General features: G+C 40.7%; 1 protein-coding gene across 7 annotated transcripts in view; it reads right to left on the bottom strand.

The window, feature by feature from the left end:
* The window catches only part of ARHGAP28 (Rho GTPase activating protein 28), a 77,299-nt gene that overhangs the window by 23,143 nt on the left and 29,594 nt on the right, over positions 1–24,562 (bottom strand). For 4 of the 7 annotated variants that reach the window (XM_048289313.1, XM_048289309.1, XM_048289310.1 and 1 more), the window contains exons 2-4: positions 12,432–12,631; positions 7,685–7,902; positions 1,682–1,769 (exon numbers count right to left, since the gene is read on the bottom strand). In XM_048289313.1, the coding sequence (XP_048145270.1) occupies positions 1,682–1,769; positions 7,685–7,902; positions 12,432–12,631 (506 nt within the window). Of the gene's footprint in view, positions 1–1,681; positions 1,770–7,684; positions 7,903–12,431; positions 12,632–15,814; positions 18,125–24,562 lie in introns of those variants that run through there. The other 3 variants (XM_048289307.1, XM_048289312.1, XM_048289311.1) reach the window with 2 other exon arrangements.

Consider the following 24,562-nt stretch of genomic DNA (forward strand, 5'->3'; position numbering starts at 1 on the left):
TGGAACTTCCTGTTTATCAGGAATTACCAAGTTTTTGTACTCCATCCTTGTCTACCCAGGCCAGCAAACTGTGGTGGCACTTGTCAAATGAACAATTAAAAACAAAAGGTCTTGACAGAAAAATGCTGTTGACACAGTTTCTCAGGTTACTGGTGACTTATTTACAATCACAAGACATTGTGCATATATTTTATGAGGTCACATACACATATTTCTCATTGTTGATAGTTTAGGTGTGTAGGACCAAAACAGGACAAAATGTACAATATTCCAGTTTGAAAAATGCTAAATCTACTGGCATTTCTAGTACATACTGTGAAATGACTTATTGCTCTTCTGTAAAATTTAGTCACCTCCTTAAATTACTGGATGTCAGAGGAAAATTTTTCAAATCAGTACAATCAAGTCCAGAAATACGCTATTGTCATGGAGGCCAAAGTGTGATAACATACATGAGTTCCAGGGTTGCCAGCTTTCCTGATGGATGTCTAGTATCTCAGGTCAATTTTTAGTTTTTCTGTAAGGTTCAGGTCCTAAACCCAGCTAGGATGGAATAATAAATTTAATTGAAAGTGAAGTAAAATTTCAGCCCTCAAGACTGCAGAGAGAATTTACTAGCATGACACAAGAGTACTCAAAAGCCATGGCAATCAGAAAGTGAACTAAAAAACATTACATGTCTTATAAACCTGTGCATGCCCCATGTTCTCTGAATCATTGCAATTACAGTTACAGGGACTTTCTTGCAACACCATTTATTTTACAAGTCTGATATGAAGAAAGTTAAGTGTGTTATTAAGTGGCTTCTGGTTTCTGTACTGTGGCTTTAGTTTTTGTGTAATGTCCAAGCCATTTAAGATGTTTTCCATCTTTCTTTCCACCCTTGGACCTGGGACCACAGACTGCTCATAGTACCCCTGGGCATTTGGTTCCGCATTTGTTTCAGCAGAACTGCTTGCAGAACAAAAGTATCAGCAGAGCAGCTCTTGCCAACAAGGAAAATGTCTGTGGCACTGTATCCAAAGATAAATAGCCAAGGGAAGTATTTAGAAATTTGGATATTAATATTCCTTTAGTTAAGCCCTGAACAATGGTGATGGGAAGAGCTTTCAAACTAAGAGATGGACATTCTCATGGATGGCTGCTGACAATTATCCAGACACTGAGTACAGAAGAGCTATTACTTTCATTAGCACTGCCAATCACTGTCAGGGCAAAGCATTTAAGGGATAAGACCATTCATAGATCAGAACAATAGGGCAGAACCAGGAAAACTACAAATTTCTAATACTACAGTTTCTGCAGTACTGGAGAAGAAGTGTGGAGGAAACATGCCTCTTTTTTTTTTGGCTTGCACCAAGAAAATATACTGATGACGTATTTTGGACAAATTCTGCACCATATTGTTTACAGATTATTTTTACATTCCCAGCCTTGCAATGATCAGCATTTTTTAGATGCTGATCCCTCAAGGGCAACAGTCTGTGTCTGTACAACACTGGTCTTTAGTGGGAAACTTTGGTTCCTGCATGACAATAAGCTGACAATGATCTTGTCAAGGAAATACATGCAGCGCTGCCCCAACATGAAAGGGGACTAACCTCTGAACCACAAAAGGGTCTTTCTGTCTGTCATTTTACTAGGAGGAAAGTGAACACTGGTTACATGTTGTCATACTCACAGCTAACTGATTTCCAAACTGGCTTCTGCCCAGGAAGCTGGATACCATTAGAAGATACTGGTGACACTGGAACTGTCTCAAATGTGGGCTGATAGGCAAGGAAAAACGATCAGACTGCAGTGAAGGTAAACGCCTATGGACAGAAACTGCTACAGTTCAAGCAACGGTGTATCATTCCCAGCTTACACTCTTTTCACAAGATTAAACAACCTGTTGTGATTCTTCAGGGTGTATTTTTCATAGCCAAGCCGGAAAATCAGTCTTCCCCAAGACTGCAAAGATTTGGACCATGTGGAAGTCAGTACTATTGCAGCTTGCTGTACCTAATGAGTCCTGTCCTATAAAATGACTGAAATTAGCTAAGTAAATTGCTGTACAGAATTAGACTAACCGAAAGGTCCTCCTCAAATTGTAAATCATTCTGGCTTTAATCATTTTGGCCACAAATCTTTTTGAAGACTCTCTGGCACATGTTGAGTACTACTATTCTCAGGGACCTGTCAGAAATCAGTCTGTCTGCTACTTCTTGTGATTTGGGCTCCAGAAAGTTATTAATAGATGGATGTCCTCCCATAGGTTATACACTAATACTTGTATCAGTGAACCGCAAAAAAAAACTCGGGGGAACAAAGAAACATTTTCTATAGTCAAATTCATTTCATTTCACTCCAGAAATCATTCTGCACTGCAGAGAAGTGTCTTGGCAGCCCAGGGGGTGACTTTGAAGCACTGTCACTTCTTCTTAGCAGTGGAGTTTTGGCCTTGTCCTCAGCAGTTTTGTGGCCCATACGGACAAATCTGAGTGTTTGTGTTCCATGGGCAGTAGCAGCTCAACTATTTGTTCTTGAGTAAAAAAACAGCAAACAAAAACAAGGTCAGGAATTTAAAAAATGCTCTGGTTTACTCAGTGAAAATAACCACAATGTTTCAAACCTGTCTTATATTTTTTCCGCTGTTATTTGCATCCTTGTGGGAGTCCCTGAAGCCCGCAGCCTTTCTCAAACCTGCTGTCTCACCCGCCCTGAGCCTGATGGAGCAGACCCAGTTTTCCAGCTGAACCCGCAGCTCTGGGCCCCCATGAGTCCTCAGTATGTCTTTAAATCACTCTTCAAATTGCTAAGTCAGCTGTTTATCAACAAGTAGCAATGCCTCGGGGCAGAAATTCTGTTTTCCTCAGTTGTGGTCAATATGTGGAGCATTCAGGCTGCTAAAAAATGGCAGATATTTAAAAGACAGTTCTTCCAATTGGAAGCCTGAAATAATGTTGCAGTTGTTTTATTCAATTTATGCCCTGAGCTATTCGGGTAACAAAGTGAAAGGAATGAGGGACTTGTCTTTACAAACAAGCTGTGGGCCTGCTGGTAGATAAAACTAGTACTGAGAGATAAAAGAAACAATGGGAAGGATTCCATTGATTGATGAATGGAAAGAAAGAGATCTGTCTTTACAAATAAATTATAGGTCTGCTGATAAATGAAATTGGATATTGAAAGATGAAAAAAACAATGGGAAGAACCATAAATTCCATAAGAATTAAAATAAAGGGGACGGGGGGGATTATACATTAGAAGGGAGTCTTAGGTATTAGGCATTTTGGGGAGTCTGTACCTCCCAAGTACCTCAGCCAATGGGGAAAGAGAGAGGGAAATGCGGTAAGGAAATTAGGATAAATAGGAGGCTGCGCTCTCCAAAAATTTGAGAGACACCAGGGGAAATGCCCCATGGCCTCTCCCCTTATTTGAATAAAGTAACAGGACTCCTCTGTCTCCTTTTTGGACATAAACCTCTGTTGTTTGTGGATTAATTTTCCTGACAAAAGTCAAATGTAACATGAATATAATCTCTCCTGAGAGAGTCCATTCAGTGGCTTGTGAACTTGATAGCAAGCAGGATTTGAGTCACATGGACTTCCTATGCCAGAAGACTGTAAGGACCATTGATTTTTTAGAAATGAGAACTGGATGCTTTTATGATAAAATCCCACAATATTTTCACAAAAAGCTTCAGGACATAAAAAAGTACTATAAAATTCAGGTGGGAGTATAGAAGTGGAGATATGGCTAAACTTGCCTCAGCAATTTGGGAAAATCAACCATAAAAGTAGTTATGCTTCTCCTCAAGATCCAGATGGAGAAATTAATGGTAAACATTAGCAACTGGCTCATCTACTTTCAGTGCTCAAAATGTCTGACCCTGTGAACAGTATTCAGAACAGATTTACAGTCAGTCAAGTTTATTAATTAAAAAATGCTTCCAGCCTTGTTACAGGAGTGAAATGAGTCGTGAAGCACCTGCAGTAACCTGGTTCTGATAAGCAGGGCAGAGCTGGCAGACACGGATGTGGAAGATGGAGTGGACTGCACACCTCTGCCTGGCACCCAGCAGGGCTGGCAGCAGGCTGCTCTAGCCTGGAGCAATTGAATAATGTGAACTGTGCACAATAACTGGGGTACCTAAAAATGTCATATCCTCAGTCCCATTTCCCAGCCTTCACAGTGAGAGTGTATAAAGAAACCAAATCTGTGTCTCCTTTGTGAAAATGTCTTCCTTTCCCCCACCTTGACTTTTTAAAATCTTAGGATAAGATGTAAAAATGAAGGGAAGACTGGGAATAAAACCTTTTTAATGCATGAATTTAAAGATCCACATTATTTCTGTAGTATAAAAGAAAATTAAAGAACTTTTGAAGATCTTCTCTCAATGAATGTGAAAGACCAAGAGTCAAATTGTGTCCTTAAATAAACTGGGACAGCTTTAGTCATTTTCCTGGGGCTCCAGCAAAGGTGAGGCTTCCCCTATCCTGATTTCTGACTGAAAGTGATTATATGAAAAATGAGCCCACTGTTTGCTGCCCAAATATACGCAGGAATTTCCAATGGGAAGAGGAAATCAGAAGAGCAGGGAGAGGATGGAGATGAGGTAGACAGTTCTTTAGTAGCTACCCTCATTGTAGAAGATGTAAAACCATATCACTGGAGCACCAAAGAGACCAAATGTTATTTTCAGCCCTGCAGCTAAGGGAAATAAAGGCAAAGGAGGATAACCTTATAGCTCTGGCCAGGATCCAATTTTCCCATGCTTTGAATATATTCGTATTTCCAAGTACTGCCATCATAAACACCTTTTACATGCAAAGAGCTCTGGGTTAGTTAGTGATTCTTCTTTAACTAGGACATGATTTTGTCACACATTGCTGAAGTAAAATGCTTGTAAAAACTCTTCAGGAGTTTTAGTTAATTGCAACATACAGGGCAGGGCTGTTAATGAGCACAGTGCTTCATTTCCTCTCTTCAATAACAGAATCAATGTATGAGTGTCCCCCATTTGTATTCTGCTGTTGATTTTTCTAGGCTCTGAGCACTAGCAGAGCCGATAGGTTCTGATGGAAGCGGCAGGGTACCAGCAGGAAGGAAAATCAGGCCACTGTGATTAATAAACCATCCAATTTAAAACTTGGTAGTATGACTGTCAGTTGAGTCTGCTGGCTGTAGACCTGTCTGAAGCAGAGCAAAAGCATCTCAGCGTGGACAGGCTGCTCTATGTGCCAAGGTATGGCTCTTGGAAGGGTGATCTCCCACAGGGGTAGCTTTTTGCCCCTAGGGATCATGGCACATGAGGGCATGGACCTCAAGGCAGGATGGCTGGAAAGGCACCCCTTCGTCTGTGGTGACTCATGTAGAGCCTGGCCACTAGGCAGTAGTAGCAAAACATCTGGCAGGCAGAGTTTTTTCAGAACAGAGAGAAAAAAACTGGGGCAAATCTATCTTTTTCTTCCCCCACTCCAGATGACAACTAATTTATGCCTCTTTAGTGGTCCCCTAAATCTCATTTCAGGTGACCCTAGTGAGCTAATCACCTTTTCTCTCATTATTAGCCAAGGAAGAGAGTAATCCACCCTGTGACCCATCCCTCTAGCTCTTGTGATCCTTAGGTTGGTGGGAAGAGGGTGTAAATCCATCCTCCTAATGGGGAGGATTATAGAGTTATGTGAAACAATTAGAGCTGGTTTGCTATTTACAGCACGTTTACTTCTTCCCTTCCCAGCTAAAAGGCAGGATGGGAAAGCAAAACTCCATGTCATTTCAAGCAGTCTCCTTACCAGCCTCTTTTCCACAGCTGTGCTGAAAAGATTTGCCCCCTCCCATCCCCTGTCACTCTTTTCTTTTGGCTGGCTTGTTTTTAATGTGCTTCTCCTCCCTGTTCATCACAAAGATTCACCAGCAGCTGTAGGGCCACGCCCAAAGAGGCAGCAACGCCCCAGGGACTGCTGACACCCCCTTAAAAAGGCTACTTGGGAAACCTTTGGGTTAGGGACACAAGCTCTTCTGAAGTGTGTTTATCCCTGAAGGGATGATAATTAGGACAAAGTTTCTAAATCCTGTAACAAGAAGGAGAGATAGGAGCACTGGTGAATACGAAAATTAAGAGTCTTGGGGCCTTGCAGGCTTTTAGAAGTACAATGTTTCACAGCCTGCTGGAGGGAGGTGATGAGGTGGGCTGCAGTTGTGTTTGTGCATCTGTGTTTGACGTCTAAGTAAGCACTTACAGAACTGCATATTTTTGTGGGAAGAAGAATTAGAAGACAATTACTCATTTGATCTTATCTTTCAGACTTTCACAATGCAGAACTAGTGAGTGAACTGAATTTTGGAGGAGGTAAAACACTGATTTGAAGGGCAATGACTCTGAAGATCCAAATTCCTTTTCCAATTGAGAAACTTCAGCAATTGAGAAGGGGAAAAATAAGCAGGTCGAAAATAGATCAATAATATGACCATCTGAGAGGAAATATACAACATTTATTCTGCTGATTGAAACTTATTAGGAAACATAAGCTTTTGTAAAAAAAATTAAACACCTTAAGGTTTGCAGATACTTGAATCAGGATAAGTGGGCTAAGCTAATTAGAAGTACCACCAGCTTTTTAATGTTCATGAAAACATGCCTGATGTTTTCTCATGAAAGAAAGACTGCCCACAGGAAACTACTGGACACTTCTGGATGTATTGGTGGGACATGTGCAAGAGGTTCAAGAGAATTCAGATACTTAATTTGGAGATAAATAATTTAATTATCTGGACATTGTATCTTTGTAATCCTAACATAACTATGCAGCTACAATTTTGTTTCCCAATTTTTCTTTTAATTAATCCAATATATCAAACCTTGAGGAGAAGGTAGAAAACACAGGAAGGGACAAAGTGATATCTAATGAAAAATAGTTTCTTGGAGTTCTGCAATGGCAAAAATTTTAATATTAATTTCAAAGGTGAGCTTGTGAGCTTATTGGTGACTCCACTGAAGATATCATGAGTGATAAACATAAAATCATGCGTGTTGCTTTGAGCAGTGGACTAAGCTCACACAGTTGACTGCATTCACCAGAATCAAAACATGTGGTGACAGGAACTTGAGCATTCAGAGCTATCCTCAGGGAAAAGTGGAGGAAACCTCCAGAGGTACTGCTGATTTCTGAAGCCATGAAGCAAATGAACAGTTAATAGGTTTTCATTTGCCACCTTAGTGAAATGTAACTGCCAGTGTACAAGTTGCAATCATGCTGGCAGGTGTTTAATTGCTTATGCATATCTGAATCCCAGTTGCTTCATGAGACCAGTTTTACTTCACTGCTGAGACTGCTGAGTAAATAGCAAGTGTCCCCAGAAGCCATCAAAAATTTGAATAGGTGCCAAGAGTAACTCACCAATTTCCAAAAAAATAAAGGCGTAAATGTTAGTCTTGATAGGAGGTTGCATGAGGAAGGCTGGTAACAGATACAACGTTATGTTACAGGTTAGTTACAAAACTGTGTAACATCTATCGTATTTGGTTTCTTCCTTTCCTCTCAAATGTAGTGTGTACAGTCTGGTCCTAGGGTCAGAAACTGCAAATGGCTATCTGTGCACTGTCAGCAGGAAAGGGTTCCTGTCTGGCACAAACCTTGGCGAGCTACTTGCAAATTGCATAAAAATTAAGATCAAAGACATTCACGAGGATACTTACAGAAGAGTCACTGGTGCCAAAGATGTCTCGCACATCCCGGACTGTGTGCTTGTTCTTCTTCCTCAGGGTCTGAGTGTAGGTGTTGTACCTCTTCTGTACAGCAGCAGCTTGAGTTCTGGTCAGAGTGGACAGCAGGGCTTGGCCATCCTCCTCTTCAGCTCCTGAGATCAGTGTGGATAAACCTACATCTTGCAGCCATTCTGCCTCCAGTTCTCCTTCTGTTGAGAAAGACAGCACGTTAATAAGCCTGACAGTGGAGGGTGAGGGGGCTGAAGGAAAGGAGTTGGCATGACAGACTGCTACCCCAGCCTTTACCTTGAGAATACTCTAATTCCCACCTTTCTTAGGCCAAAAGTGCAAGTTAAATTAGTTTTGTAAACATACTGTCAACTTTCAGTTTGTCAGTGTCTGCACAGCAGAGGCATATGAGGAGAACAGAAGAGGCATTTCATCAGCATATGCATGTGAGGAAGGCAGCAGGGTAACCAGCCTGACAAAGCAAGGCCCCTGGAAATTAACCCCTAATTCAAGAGCATAAATCCCCTCAGTTACCATTTGCACCACGCTCACCATTTGTAGCATGCTGTACTGGAGAAGGCCATTTGGCTGATGGAAAGTAAATTGGTATTCCAATTCAAATGAACAGAAATACTGAAGGCATGTATACAACAGAACGATGTATTTGCACACTAATGATGCAATTTGAGATTCCAGAGGGTTGGCTGGTAGTCAGACAGCCAGTGAAGAAGCCACACTGAGAGAAGGGTGGTATCCACCTAGTCCAATTGCTTGTTTTCAACAAGATGATTAAGAACCAGAGCTGCTCACTAAAGAACAAAGCTCAGGAAGGGGTAGATGTCCAAGAGGTCATGTAGGGAAGGAAGATGCAGAAATAGCCATCATTGCATGCTAGGTATCATCCTAACTTCTAGTGATTACAGACTCACTAGCACTGTACACCCCAGTGTTTCTTGGTATCTCAGTTAGTGACTAATATCTTCTTTAGACCTGTTCAATACCTGCTTCCCAACTGGCTCAATACTGTAATTGGTTCCATAGTGAGGTTATGCATTGTGGGAAGAATTGTTTTCGATCCTGGCTCTACTAGACATGGCAGAAGCTTCTGGCATCTTTTCACAGAGCCACACCTGCCGTCCCCTCACTACCAAAACCTGTCCATGTGAAGACAATACAGGTTTTCAGCTTGCTACCTGTTACATTAAATGAATATGCCCTATCATTATTTGACTGGGAGAAGGTCCCCACCTACCTTTTCTGCATCACTCAGTAATTTTGAATTTTGCTGTCATTGTTTTTGATTTGTGGTCTTTTTCAAGTAAGCAGTCATAGTCTTTTAAAATTTCTCTTCACATAGAAGATTTTGAGGTCCTTCATTTCAGTTTTGTGAGCAATCCCAGCTCAGCAGTAAGCTGCTTGACACAAGAGAGTAATTTCGTTCCAGCCCTGACTGAAGAAGAGGTACTACAAATAAACATGTCAAACAGGAAATGGATTCATTTGCAGCATGTTCTATAAAACAACTTCTCAATGCACTTATTGTTCTTGTCCCAGTGCCAGTCTTAATGGCAGGTTGGTATTTCCACTATCCCTTTATTGCCTCTTCTTGACATCAGAATGCAGGCTGATTGATGGACACCAGTTTGCTGCACTTTGGCAGTTAGATACACAAAAGAGAAAATTACAGGACTGGGCTGTAGGGACAAGCAAAAGCATCTTATGCATGTGCCATCACTGACTTCATTGTTAACTGCCCTGCCTCTTTACAAAGCACTACAAAAATAGCTGCTTCTAAACCCCCTGCTCTGTGTTAGCCAGGGGTGTGACCAGCCCTGTATCCCATTAAATAGCTTGTCTCTGCTCTTATCCTTTCTGTATCCACAGACAGGATGACGGACTGTTCCTTTTCCTTCTCTGTAAGCTTTGAACCAGTGGTTCTCCTGCTATTTTCACTCGTTTCTAAGAAGGTCTCTTCTCTTGTGTGCCACTCTTGGAGCCACATCTGTCCATGTTTCAGCTTTTAAATTATATTAATTTTGGCTTTTGTCCTGACATATTCTTTCCAAGAATTGAGTCTGTAATCAAACTTGCTATGAAAAACAGCAGAGCAGACATGAAATTCTGCCTGCTTACTAATCACCCTGTGACTTGTTTTCTCTGGCTTTTGCCCTTTTCCTGTTCCAACCACTCACAACAATAGACTAACATAGCAACAGCAATCAGAGGAGTAAAACTACTAAAGACAAGAAATTTATGCATTAAAAACCCCTCAAAATTTTATGACACATTGGTATTAAATTACGGTTAACCCCCACCCCTCCCCCCCCTTGTTATTTTACAAAGCATTATTTTTATAGTGTTAGCTACTTATACAGCTGGGTCTTGATTCTGTGTTTGATTCTGCTCCACCAGAAGACAAACAGATAATTGAGAGGGTAATTGAGAATTTGCTAGGAAAGAGGCTTGTCTTGCTTTGAATTTCAGATATAACCTGAAATAGCTCACACATATAACCTTACAGCCTTCAAGCCTTGTAACAAAAATTGTAAAGCAATTCTGCACAGCATGGGCATCTTAAATACCCCATGATTTTCTCCTCCCCAACATTTTCATCCCTTGTGTCACTTGTTATGATCTTGTGTTCTTTTTTGACTGTATTTGCTAACATCAACAGAGTAAGTGTGTTGTTGTCTGTCCCTTGCACATGATGTCTGGCAAATCACACTGAAGTTTTGACAGTTGTGCCTGCCTGGCTTCTATCACACTTTGGCCTCCTTCTTAAGGATCTTCACCTCTTCCTCTCAAAGACATCTCAAAAGGGTGATGAATATTTGCTTTTATTTTGCCCTGAGGGTTTCCACATTGATTTTTAGTGTTTTCATCGTCAGCACGGAGTATTATCCTATTAGGGCCTTAATAGAACTCAATATTATTTCCAAGATTTATAATCCCAGACTGAATATATTCCTGATGTTAATAACTAGGACAAACACTGCCTGATTGTGTGTGGGTGTATGCAATACATATATATATGTTTAAGACAACAATATGAAGGTAAATGAAGTGTGGAGATATATTGCATTTTGACTTGCAGTCTCATTTTTAATTCAGGACAGAGGGGAAAAAATCAATGCGATGAGTTGTAATCAGACAAAGGGTAACATGGGACTGCAGCAGAGTTTGGGCTGTTGAGAGGATTTAGTTCAGCAGTGATGAAGCTGATGGAAAAGTTTCTGGAAAATGAGATGTTGAGTTGCCTTGTCCTACTGAGTTACCCAGCTTGGCAGCTCACAGATTTGTGTCATTCCCCTGACTGTGCAGACAAGTCAGGGACATCTGTTAGCTCATCCTGACAATTGCATGGAGGAGGCACTGAGAGGTTCACAATCTCCTCCTGGAGTCTCCAAGCTAAAGAGTATGATCAGACAGGAATTTTCCCAATAAGGAACAGAGGAGTGCAGTTTGGATTTAAGCTGGCCGACCATAATCTTCACGGCAGACCAAGATTTCTGGTGAACTGATCTTCCCCCTTTGCTTCCAGGAGAGCCCAGCTGGAAATGAGTGAATGGCAGGTGTTTCCCATGGAAACAGTACATGGCTGGAGCTAGATACCTCTGTGTGGGTTACTCACCATGACTGGTTGCATATTTGATTGCTTAATAAAGTAGTACATTTCCCCCCTCTACACCATTCTTCCTGGTAGCAGAATTAATGACATCCCATTGCACGTCAAGGTAAAAAAAATGCATCATCACTCATGTTAATAATTGTGTGGAAGGAACACACCATCGTTTCAAAATCTATCCCTAGATCAGCAGTTACCAGACTAGCGGCAAGGAGCCACAGAAGGGTTGCAGCAGTTATCAGAGGGTGACAACCTCAGAAGAAATTTGGTTTCATTGTATACACCTGGTGTTTTGTGTTACACAATATAATGCATTTGTGAGTGGGGTCCTAACTGGAAAAAAAATGGGACCTGCTGTTCTAGATGTTATCAGATCATGATAACACAAAGCTGCATTGCAACAAGCTAGCACACACTATTGCACGCTTTTCCAAATACAGTACCTGACAAGAGAGGGGAAAACATGAAGGTGACAGAATGAGGTAGTAATACCTTCAGGATACATTGTATAAGTGATGAAAGGATTTGGTCAAGTGGGGAGTCTGAACTAGGTAGGCCTCCATGCATTCAGACTTATCTCTAAACCCTCCTTGAATGGTATCTTAATTGGGCAATCTCAGAGAAACAGGCAGATATCAAATTCCTGATAGCACTAAATGACATCTAACCAAAAACTGCTTCAGGACTTTAATAATTTCTGAATCATATCCTACAAAAAGCCAGAAAATTTAAAATTCCAGCATACTAAATGAACATTTTGCTACTTTAAATATTTTAATTTGGTCTATTTAATGCTGGAAATTTAGTTTTCATTGAGTGCCTTTCTTCTCTGAATTACACCGTATCTGTCCTCCCTAAGCATAAATAAAGTCAATGCAAAGAAACTTACTTCAGAAGTTAATTACTGGCTCCAGTGTATAAACCAGACTGAATTATTATTTCTTGCCAGTCATTGACTGTGATGTTCAGAAGTGGAGCTACAATGATCATAGACTCAGCCTAGAACTTTTGCTTGGACTGTGACAACGAGGAAGGAGATCAGGGCATGACTCTTTGGAGAGGAGGCAAAGCCAAGGTATGAGGAAGAAGTGTTTGTGTGCTCACCATCAGCAGGTTTAAACTCCAAGAGCATTGCTTCTTCAGATCCATCTTCTCTGCTCTCCTTGATGCTCTCTACTTCACACCAGAAGTCCTCCATGGAAGTGCTGTCCATGGAAGCCTGTGAATTGGAGCGACTGAATGCAGGAGGTGCTGACTCGTTGGAAAGCATCCGGTTAATTCTTCTACAACGAGAGAGAGACTTTCTGAAAAGAGAGAGTGATACAAATAAAATTATCTTTCTAACTATTAATCTACTATTATCTTATTCTAAAATTATCTGTGCTAACTTGTGCCATGCAAATGGAGCAGGCAACCAGGGTTTGACCTGTGACTGTACCAGGATGTAGGGAACAAGGTTTTAGAGGCCAAATACACAGTTCTGGTAATTGTCACGGTCTCTGTTGCTCATAACAATTATAGATGGATATGTATTTTGCATCTAATTTATCTCTTTAATGTCCTTCAGTATTTCCCACTCTAGAGGGAACTCAGGAAATGCAATTTTTATTTCTAATACCGATATCCATCTAATGAGACACTGAAAAACTATTTTCATTTCTTTGTGCCTCAGTTTCTCTTTCTATCCCTTCCTGTTTTCCTTACTGGCTGAAATGCTTCAGTGAAAACTTCTCTGGGGAAAGACAATGAGACTTGAGAACACTGAAATATTTTACAAACTCATCTTCACGCCAAAAAAGAATTAAAAACCTGAAATATTTTAATTTGGAAGAATAATTACCTTTTATTTTAAAACACTTAAAAAAGATTTGGGTTTTTTTTTCTTAAATTAAGTTAAAATAAAATAATTTTAAACAAAATTTGACTTTGAATTAAAATAGTATATTCTAGGTCAGACAGAAGGTTGTGATCACAGGTTCAAAAAATTATGATTCACTATAAATCTAGTTTCAAGTTAAGATTCAATACAGTGATTGAATTAAAACGTTTATTCATTACTCTTTTGTTCTTGTCTTTTCCCTACTGTAAGTACTTGCAGCTGAAGACAGTTATACAAATTCATTCAAAATCTCATATGACACCCACCATGAAAATCGTCTGACTCTGCTCTTTTGCATTATTATGGCTGCAATACTGTAAACAGCTTTTGTATGAGTAATTACAGTAGATATAGTAATCAGTAGTAATAACCACAACAATATTTGTACAAAGGAGTTAGGAGGTAATACAATTTTGGCACAGAGGTAGACCACAGGAATTAATGGAAAATTCTGACATAACGTCTTCTGAACCTTCACTTATCTGAATTAATTCAAACGCAGTTCACCTTTCTCTTCCTTTTCTGTATGACATTATCCTGCCAACACGCCTTTGTTTCAAACCACAGGCATCACTTTTACTCCACTAAAAAAAACGTATTTCCTTTTCAGTGTTTCCCTCCTTATCAAAGTTTTCTTAATGGATGTATAAACAATGTATTATTTAATAAAGCTGATTGAGCATGCTTCTCCCTCATTGCACTGCTGCCTCTGCTTTGTCCTTCCTCATCAGTGAAGGGCTGGCTGCTTCCCTGGGGCTTGTAGAGCCTCCTCACTTTATCTAGGTGGTTCCTTCTGGGCTAGGTCTGAGCCCCAGGCTGGGGAGCTGTGGTGGAAATGACAGAGCACAACAAGTCCAGCTTTGGACAGAATCAAGCTTTATAAAGGGAAAAGCTCAGGCCTTTTCCTCTTTTTGAACGCTAATAGGTGTAATATGGATAATTCATCTGCCGAACCAGCCCCTGTGCTCTTGGAAGCAAAGCTGGGAAGCAAAGCTTTCTGATGGGTGACAACATTGCAGCAGGAGAGAACATGCTATGGGGCGGTGGAGACACGTTCTCTGGGAAGAGAAGTGCTGTCTTCAGAGTTTCTCTCCTTTTCTCCCCTCATAAACAGATTGTTTGCTTTAAAACACAGTGCTGAAACTGTTATTGTTTTAATTAGAACAAGCCACAGTCACCAAATGAGAGAGGAATTTGTGACACAAGTGTGGTTAAAGCTATTTGAGTGCTTCGGTCGTAGCTCTCCCTCTGGGGAGTTGTGAGTTTGAGTTGGCTTTTGTTCCCAAAGCCTCACGTGACTGGGGTACCAGATAAATTATAATCATTGGAATTATGCATCTGGACATGTCAGCCTCTGGGGGCTTTTTATGGATTTCCCTTTCTTTTATGGATTCACCTATGTATCTTCCCCACATTAGCAAGTAAGAAAAAAACAAATATCACTTAAATATGATGAGTTGATACTGTACCATGCATCCCCGAGCAGAGGTTTTAACCAGCAGAAGCAGAACCCCTGAGAAGCAGCCAGAAAACCCCATCTCTTCAGCTGGGAGCTAGGTGGGATGGGGAAACAGTGCCCACCAACCAATTGCTTGTTGCTGTAAAAACCTGAGCTCTTTCATTTAAAAGGTGATCATGAACACAAATAAGGAAAAAGGCAAAACTTCCTGGTACTCTAATGGTGTTTGGGGCCCCTGTTCACTGGACATTGTGCAAGCAGAGGAGATGCCAAGGCCTGGTGTTTTTCCTCCTGCCACAGCTTGTCCCTCACCAGCCTCCTCTTCAGCTCAGGGCCTGAGACCCCCACACTGCTGCTCACTGAGAAACTCATGTCCCTGCTTAACATAAACCTTTGTGAAAAGTAAGTCCCTACATGTGCTATATAGCACAGCCCAGAGCTCCCGAGCCAGCAATTGCAGGAAGGAATGCTCTCACCAGTCTGGAATCAAACACGAGCTGGGACGAGAAGAGGGCATCCCTCATAGCATCACTGGCTCCCATCATTTAGTCATGGTCAGGGAATTTAAACATTTCTTGCCCTCCCAGTGTGAATCTTGACCATGACCTCTGTGCTCTTCAGGCGCCACACCACACTGATCCTTGGGCTTCAGCTCCATCAGCACTTCAGCTGGCTCGGACCAAGGCTTTTTATTTCACCATATTAGGAAAAAAGAGGCTTGGTGGGTTGCTGCTTTTCTCCCCACAGTGAGTGTGCTTATTTTGTAATATTACCATACCAAAAAGCTAAATGCAAAATAGAACACGTAGCACGGCAACAACTGCTGTGGCAACCAGCTTTGCCAAATATGTCTAAGGTTCCTGGGTAATTAATGTGCATTTACAACAATATTAAAAGTATGGAGCTTATTTGGAAAATCAGCTAACAAAGTCTCCTGAGAACTTCATATTTGAGGCTTGTTATCTCAACCTGGATTAAACCAAGCTGTGTAAAATTACTATAACAAGAAAGGTTAGGCGGAGGTGCTTTATCCTTGTTGGTAAACATCTGCTTCCAGGTCTGGGACAAACCTTCTCCAATTATTCTGAGCCTGCCTATTAAAAGCTCATGTGTTTGAAAGACTTCCAGCTGCCGTTTTGACCCATATACCTGTGGCTTTTGTCCTGGAGGAAGTGGTCTTGTCTTTATGTGATAATGGCAGTTGTCTCCCATTTCCTCCAGCCAAACCTGCTCAAAACAGTTTCAGGAAAAAAAAAATCCTACTGAGGAAGAAAAACATATTTTTCACTGCTTTTAATTAATTCTTGAAGGGCACTGTAAGAGCACTGACTTAGCAATCTGCCTGCCTGTCTCAGAAATAGCTCAAGAAGCCCAGGTTGCCTGTTACCTGGGAACTCTTGCAAAAGAAAACCTCTGTTCCTGACACATTTTTTCACCCTCAAGCTGTCCTTTTTTTTTGGTGTTTTTTTCTCAGTGTCTGAAGAAAAGTTTAGAATAAGAAAAAGTTTTCGCTAAGCTGATTTTGTTGTTCCTGCAGAAAAGTTGTAAACCAATCCTGTTAGGTAAGCAGCGATCACAAAGTTCATGCTCAGTTTCTTTTGTTCCCTCACATACATGGGCAGTGGTGAGCTAATCTGAAATGGTGATTAAATTAAACACAGGAGGGATCTCAGATCCTGGCTTCCTTGATGGAAAAAGTTGGGAGAGGAGTATGAACCTAAAAGCACTGAGCAAAAATTATAGCAACTCCATGGGATGAGCTGAAATGTTTTCCAGGGTGGAATAAAATAAAAAAAGCCACATAAAATATTGAAAAAGGGAAGAAAAAGAAGGGAAAAGTATATAAGAACTAATGTTATCAAAGAACTCCTCTATTACTGGATATTCACAGGAGAAAGAGTTAAAAAGTGCCAGGAAGGAGAAATATGATGATATCATTTAGAAAGCTTTCTGTGGAAAGATTATTGCAGGGAAGGAGGGTATTTCCATGGGGCACTAGAAAGCTGATTCAGCTGTGTGTGACTGTGGTTTTGGCCTGGTGTATGTTTATAATGCTGATGAAATGCAACAGCTAAACAGGCCTCCTGACCCTATATTTTATCTTCCACATGTGCTGCAGTAGTGTGTTGTTCAGGATCTGATACCACCTATTGATTTCAGGATAGCCAGGACCAATCCAATAAGCTATTCTTATCCCATCCTCAAAGTAAAGGTTTGTAAAACCACACAAAGAGCTGGCTCAGTGACACTTAATGATTGCTCACAGGCTCAGTAATGATAAAGTCAGGCTTGTATTTTGAGTTTAATTAAGTAATGGATGGTAAAGAATCCATAAAACAAATGGGAGCAATAAAGCCATCTTGCAGTTAAAAAAACCAAAAAATTGTTGTTTACACAAAGGGACAGGACATCTTATTCTTGTGGGTTGTTATCCTTTATTTCATTCGGTGGGTCCTGAACCTGCTTCACCACAATTAGTCATGTTTATAGGAATGGGGAAGGTGAAGGAAGCAAATTGTCCTGGTCATTGTAGGACGAAGATCCACCTTTTCACATTGCAATCATTCTATCAGTATAACCACTTGCTCGGCTCCTCCCAAATGTAAAAAGGGGGATGGTAGCTTGCATTGAAAGGGAAACAACATTTATCCTTTCCTTATTAAGAGCTAATCTAAATTGTTAGCAATCAGTCATGTACCGTTATTTCTCTTTCTTCTAAATAAAATGTATACAAATTCCAGGCAAAGGAAGAGTCCAGCAATGGGAAATAGTATTTTTGTGCACAGTTCACTCTTTACCCAAATCTCATCTTCTGGTTCCTTCCTGGTGACCTTGCTCCTGCACTGTTTGTGGTCTGCTTATTTCCTTCTCCCCATGCTTCATGGCTTCTGATCACAGAGAAGGGTGTATATATCAAACAATATCCCCCCAACTCCATCTACACACTTCTGGTTCTGATTATCTTGCAGATGTTAGGCAAGTTGTAGACAGTGGATGCTAAATCTTCCTTTTCCTCTCTGTAGCATCTAGCATAACAAATACTTAAACTGTCATGCGCACTGGTGCTGTCACCCTGCCCCCCTTTGTAACAGAGTATTTGAGTGAGAGGCAGAGGAGGGTTTTATTTCATTATTAACTTTCTCGTCCTGTGGCTCAGCAGAACTGAAAAAACATGTGAATCTCATTGCTCTTTGTTAACAAAGATGGGTTTGAAAATAAGCTGTTACCTTGCCGTATCAGTTAGATTTCAAAACGCAGGAATTCTCTATTTTGCCTGTCTTTGTATTCTACAAAAGATTCTTCAAAATATATTTCTGTCAACTTTAATTTTACTCCAGATTCTGCACCTGGGGTGGGTCAACCCTCGACATATGCACAGATTGATGAACAAGATGCTGGAGAGCAGCATTGCAAAAAAGGGACCGGGGTGTCCTGTTGATGGCAAGCTGAGCATGAGCCAGCAGTGCCCTGGCAGCCAGGAGCGCCAACGCTGTCCTGGGGGCATCAGGCACAGCATCACCAGCCGGGCAGGGGAGGGGATTGTCCTGCTCTGCTCTGCACTGGGGCAGCCTCACCTCGAGTGCTGGGGGCACTTTTGGGCACCGCAATATAAGAAAGACATTGAGCTATTAGAGAGCATACGGAGGAGGTCCTCAAAGACGGTGAAGGGTCTAGAGGGAAAGCTGTGTGAGAAGCAACTGAGATCACTTGGATTTTTTGGCCTGGAGGAGACTGAAGGGAGACCTCACAGCAGTCAACAGCTTCCTCATGAGGGGAAGAGGAGGGGCAGGCACTGATCTCTTCCCTCTGGTGAACAGCAGCGGTGCATGAGGGAATGGCATGAAGCTGCGTCACGCAAGGTTTGGGTTGGATATCAGGTAAAGGTTTTTTCACCCGGAGGGTGGTTGAGCACTGGAACAGGCTCCCCACAGAAGCGGTCACAGCACCAAGCCTGTCTGAGTTCAAGAAGAGTTTGGACAATGCCCTCAGGCACATGGTGTGACTCTTGGGGCTGTCATGTGCAGGGCCAGGAGCTGGACTTTAATGATCGTTGTGGTCCCTTCCAACTCAGGATGTTCTATGCTTCTATGATTTTTTGGACCAAAAAGGGTTGTCTAAAGAATCTTAAGATTTAAAGACTTATAAGAGAAAATATTTGTAAGATTTACAGGAATTAAAAGTTTCATTTATTTAATTATACTTTGTCTGCAATTCATCAAGGTACTAACAGACGTTAGAAGATTGAGTTGCAGAGTTTGCAGGTCAGTGTTACCTGCCAACATTTAAAAATGAGTTTCACCTTGGGTTCTTCAACTGTCTTATGCAACTTCTTTGTAAGTGGCAGGGAAGTCCCCCGCTGTAACAAAGGTCACATTGTGGCCACTCTTCAGCTGAGCATGGAGATTGCAGAAGAATCTCTCTCTGTTTGTGGGTTTCAGTGTGAGGGCTCTCACAATCAAACCCTTTGAGCTAGGGCAGTTCAGGGAATATACGCTCTAGGTATTGCCTGCTGGCAACAGTGACCTTTGGGGACATAACCCAGACCTCTCCTCCACACTGGCAATCACATCACTTCAGCATTGGCCCGATGCAACAGAGACAGTGCACTGCATGGCTGCAATGTGTCTGTCAAAATCTGAAAGGGACTCTATTTCATCTTCTTTCTCCTTACAAAGCTATAGCTACAGGGCAGAAGGGGTTCCCAAATGATTAACACTAACAAGAGTATGTTCTGTTAACCATTTTTTTTTCAAGTGAATTGTAAAGAACTCTTTTCATATATATTAAGAGGAAGCAGCATAAGCCAGTTTTCAATGTTGAAGACTAAAGAACACAAACAGATTGTGGCAGAATATGTTACATGTAATTATCAGAGGGTATGGACAAGATAAGAAACATCTGGACATGCCTACAGGAGGCAAAAGCTGGTCATGAGCAGCTGGTTCAAACATCTTAAACATTTCCAACACATATTTATTGTTAGAAGTGACAAATTCTTTTGTTGTGTTGATGCTCGCTTAAGACCAATTTCTTTTATATGAAAAACAAACCCATGTATCCAGGGCAGGACATAGTTTTCCAGGAGGAAACATAGGCACATAGGCCTTGTACTGTGAGCTTACAAAATCCTGTGCTTCCAGAAAAAGGTTAGCTCTATTGTGCCTTTACAGTACAAATGACTTGTGTCTGAGCATGGAACACACTGGATGTCACACTTCATCAGTTAGAGCTGACGAAAGGCTCCACAAGCATCAGGCTTACTGTGCATGCACTGTACAACTTAGCCACTCCTGTTGAGTAGATGCCTCCATAAATTCCATCTGGCACTCACCCAGAGAGATCCTAGTTAGCTGAGCACCCCAAAATCCAAGGCAAACCCTTCAGATTCCACCTGGACTGAATCTGAAAAGACGTTGTGTGGCAGTCCTGGGTTTACTACTATAACATTACCAGCCCTTGGCATGAATCACTCAGTGAAGGCACACAAATAGCATGAGGCAGAAATGTTTTGTTCTGCAGTTTAGGGCAAGAAGCAACCCGGTGTCTTATCCAAAGTAGCAAGCAAAGATGGTTTAGAGTAACATGAAAGAAAAGGATAGCAGGAAGCACAAATACATTAGATTCTGTCTAAACACTGGTACTGCACAAAGTGTTATGCATGCACTCAGTCGCTTCTCAGAGAGTGTAGCAGTGAGGAAGATCTCACAAAGGGCAGTGGAAAAGCTGTCATTCTCTTTTGCTTCCCACTGCTCTGGCAGTGTCACTTCTAGGGTAACTAACAGCCCTGTAAACACTCCCTGGGTGCAGCATGGTCTCATGTCAGCTGGAGTACCTCAGGCCACTGTGCATCCATGTGCACGCAACTACAAATACCAAGGAGCTAGAAGGAGGAGGAGATTAATGTGCAGACTAATCCAGAATATTTTTTTCACAATAAAATTGATAAGCCTCTGCCAGTAACTCACATTAAGCCAGATTTATTATTTGTAACACAAGAGGATACAGTTAAAACTCCAGGAAATGCACAGGTTCAAGAGCTCCAATGGGGCTTAAATCATTAACCAAGCAAAGAAGAAAACCAAGTAAAATGCATGGGGGACATAAACTTGACAATGTTAGAGGAGTTCTGGCTCTAGAACCACAAATTAGAGTTTTTAGAGAAAAATAAATATTAAAATACTCAGCAGACACAATGAAGCACTGAAACATAAGGGGGCAAGCTTTCTACAGCTTTCAGTACATCTTCTAACATTGCCTGCATTTATGATGAAAACGAGAAAGAATACACATTTTTATTTTTATATCACTCTAAAGGAGCTTTCCTTTCGACTAGCATGATTGTTATCATTAAGAAACTCACAGTATTTGTAGGACTTTCTGAAACACTTCAAAAGACAAAGTCAGTCATTTTGGTTGAATTAAGGTAATAGTCTAAAGAACTGGACCATACTGTCTATTGGAAGGCATCTAATGAAACTACATACATTGCAAGTGTAAGCACTTTAAGGTCCTGATAAAGCAATGGAGGGAGGCAAATACATCTAGAGAGTGAACATGTAAACTAAACAGGAGCTTGAAGCCATGCAATATGTCTTTGAAGTTTTCTTTGTGCTTAGTCTTAAGTGAAGTCCAGCTGTTACTTTCTTCCTTCCTACAATTAATGAATGCTTTTAAGTAAATGTCACCACTCCACCCATTACACTTTTTTCAAAGGCTTCAGGACCTAAGCAAACAAGCATTACTTGACTTATTGGTTTTTCCTTCAGATGTTTTTAACGTATATTGAAGGCCATGGCTGAGCTACAAAATATGAATAAGTAAACTCGAATGTATTCATTTACATTTTCGTCATGAATGGTATTCATGACAAAATGTTTTGAACATTGTGCTTAATAGTATTCACAGTACTGGACTGAAGTAATGTAAAACAACACTCTGAACTTTTAAAGCTAAGCAAAACACGACCTTTAAAGTTATTTTATGGAAAAAAATGCATATTCACTGAAGATACTCTTCAGTCTTTTGACAAGAGTGATGAACAACTTCACATTGTCATGAAAATCCTGGATCAGATTCTCAGACTGCAATAAACTGTTACAACCCCACTGGCTTAATTTATCCCTTATGTTTAAATTCAGAACATCATTCTTTGTGGTACTGCTAAGGGTGAAGTTATTACAAATCACAAAACTTCATGAGCAAATGTACACCATTTAAATTTTTCTTGGCAGTTCTGGGTTGGCTGTCTGGCAATTCCAGAGTCTCAGCTTGTATTTTCTGTGCTGTTTTGTACTTTGTGCTACATTGAATCAGTCAGAAGGAACAAAAAATTTCCTGGAAAATTCTGTAGCCAAACAAAAATCAAGATGTGAACTTAATTCTATTTTTTGCCACTCAAGTACATTGGTAAAGATTGTATGAGTTACTTTGGAAAGAGTCCCACACTTGCTGAATAGTATGTTCTTTTGTTAATGAGACTGCTTAGAAAGCAGTGTAGATAAAGAATGTGCAATGAATAAAGAAATGGAGAATATCTCAAAGCACTGGGTTTCTATTTTTACCTGAAGAAAAATGGTTATACATCAGCTGGAAACTGATAGAAAGTACACCAACATGGAAACTCTTGTCAATGTCCTGAACAGTCTGGGACTTTATTGTTGATGACTTGAGGCAGTTTGAGGCCTCATCTCTAATTCTGTCTCCCTTTCCATCCCTCTGTCTGCAGATGTCCCTGAGCCCTGCTTCTTTCCCTTCCTTTTCCATTTTCCAGAAATCAAGTGCCTCTGAGCTGGGTGAGAGATTTGTGTGGAGGTGTAGCAAGCAGAGAAGTTGAGAAGGGCTCTTTGTGCAGGGAGGGGGTGACACCAATGCAGCACAGGGGGACCAAACACACAAGGCATGGGATGGGCATTGCAGCTGGTGGATGTATTCCCACATGATCCTCCAACAGCATTTGACTGCTGTATTTCCTTATTAGCAGAAGTCACACACCAGCCCCTCTTTCCACTCAGTTCCAAATATTTGTAAAAAGTACAGTCAAAGCAATGAGGACATTTTACATTCTACAAAAAGTAATGACTAAAAAATCCCAAACAGCCAGGCAATATTAACAGAAGTAAATCCTCTTGACTCTGCTGAACCAATAGAAGTTTTGCCGATGTAGTGCACATTTCACCTTCAAGCTTTAAGAAGAAAACTGTATCAGAATAGGCTTTCGACCTACATTTTTGTGGGGAACAATGAAAAATGTATTTCTTGCTAACTCACTCATCTTCTTTTGGTGAAAATTTTAGGCTGTTTCACTCACTTTAAAATTAAAATTAAATTGCAGTATATTACTGATAAACTTTCCTATTCAGGACATCAGTAATTATACAAACATAACTATGTAAACATAAAGCTGAATTTAAATCAAAAGCTGGTAGAAGACTCCTATTGGAGATTGGTCTGGAGAGTTTTCATTTAAAATGTAGATATAAAACTGTGCTGGCAAGAACCTTCTGAGTTGCCAGATGAGTCTAGTAGCATTAGCAGTACTACGAAAAGTCATGGTGAGATGATGGCAAATGTCATCACAAGAAATGACAGAAAAGAGCTGAAAATGAAGACCAGAGGCTAAAATTTGGTGGAGACAAACACAACAGACAGGGAACACCAAACAGGTCATCACAGACCTCTAAAGAGCAGAAATTCCCAGTTTAAGAGGAAACAATGGACCACAAAATCAAATTTAGTTTGTTATTTTCTCAGGTTTTCAATGAATGAAGGAGGAATGAAGAAGTCAAGAGTAAAAAAACAAAGCATTTTCTTATACTTTGGCTATACAGTTCCAATCAGTGGGGTATAAAAGGTTTTCTGTGATCTTAAAGTAATTTCTAGGCTTTTGGTAAAGAGATGGAAAGAACATCTTCATGACAATTTTCAAGGCCACACCCTAGATCTTAAGTGGTAGTTTTCTAATTGTGTCCAAATGTTTGTACTATGTGCGTGTGAAAAACATGACCTTTCTACGTAAGCAGTCAAATGAATTAGTGATGCTTCCAAACCACTAGGACTCCAGTGAGAGCTGGAAATGTTAGACTAAGACACACTTCTTCACAATACCCATAAAAAAGGCAAATACCAGAACAAGAAAAATCACCTTCTAAATGGAAAAACTAGTATATAATGCACAGCAGCTTTCTGGTTTCCTTCAACAACCATTTTGTTCTCCTGCTTATATGATTTTTGAGGTTTGTCTCAAATATTTCATCCATGAGGACTCTGAGGAAAGCTGTAGCATGCCAGCTATTTCAAAGTTAGGTTTTCAAATATACTGCAGCTCCTGAAGCTCTTAGAGCTACAAAGGCCATTAATATTTACAAAATACAGTGCCTCTCTCTTTAGTACCTCAGTGATGTGAGTAATTCTGAATCCGACAAGCAGCCCTGTTAAAGTCAGCCAAATGACTCCTGTGCATAGAGCTTGACTTTGTTAACTTTTTAAATATTGATGCTGGGGGAATAAGATGTAGCTCCTGGAATTCTCTGAGGAAAAAGAGCTCTTGTTGGGAGGAAGACTTCAAGACTCAGAAGACATTAGAGGGATGGTATTATCTTAGCTTGAAGCATCTTAACATAGGCACAAAATGCCTGTTCACGTTCTCCTGGGAAATAGAAACCTTAGATGGCCCAGAAGTGCACTAGAAATTTCCTCAGCACCTTTTGTAGACATCACGTATTACAAGAAGAGGTTACTCTTGGTTATTTTGACATTTACTGTTTTGTACTGGCTTGTTGTAAGCTCTTTGGGGTTTGCACCAGGTTGTGCTGGGACAATGGAAAGAAGACTTTGGAGAATTGCCTCTTTAAGCTGTGTTGAGTACTTCCCAGCCAGTCACAGCCCGGAGTCTGAACC

The sequence above is a fragment of the Corvus hawaiiensis genome, chromosome 30 (assembly GCF_020740725.1).
Source record: "Corvus hawaiiensis isolate bCorHaw1 chromosome 30, bCorHaw1.pri.cur, whole genome shotgun sequence".
Classification (NCBI taxonomy): Eukaryota; Metazoa; Chordata; class Aves; order Passeriformes; family Corvidae; genus Corvus; species Corvus hawaiiensis.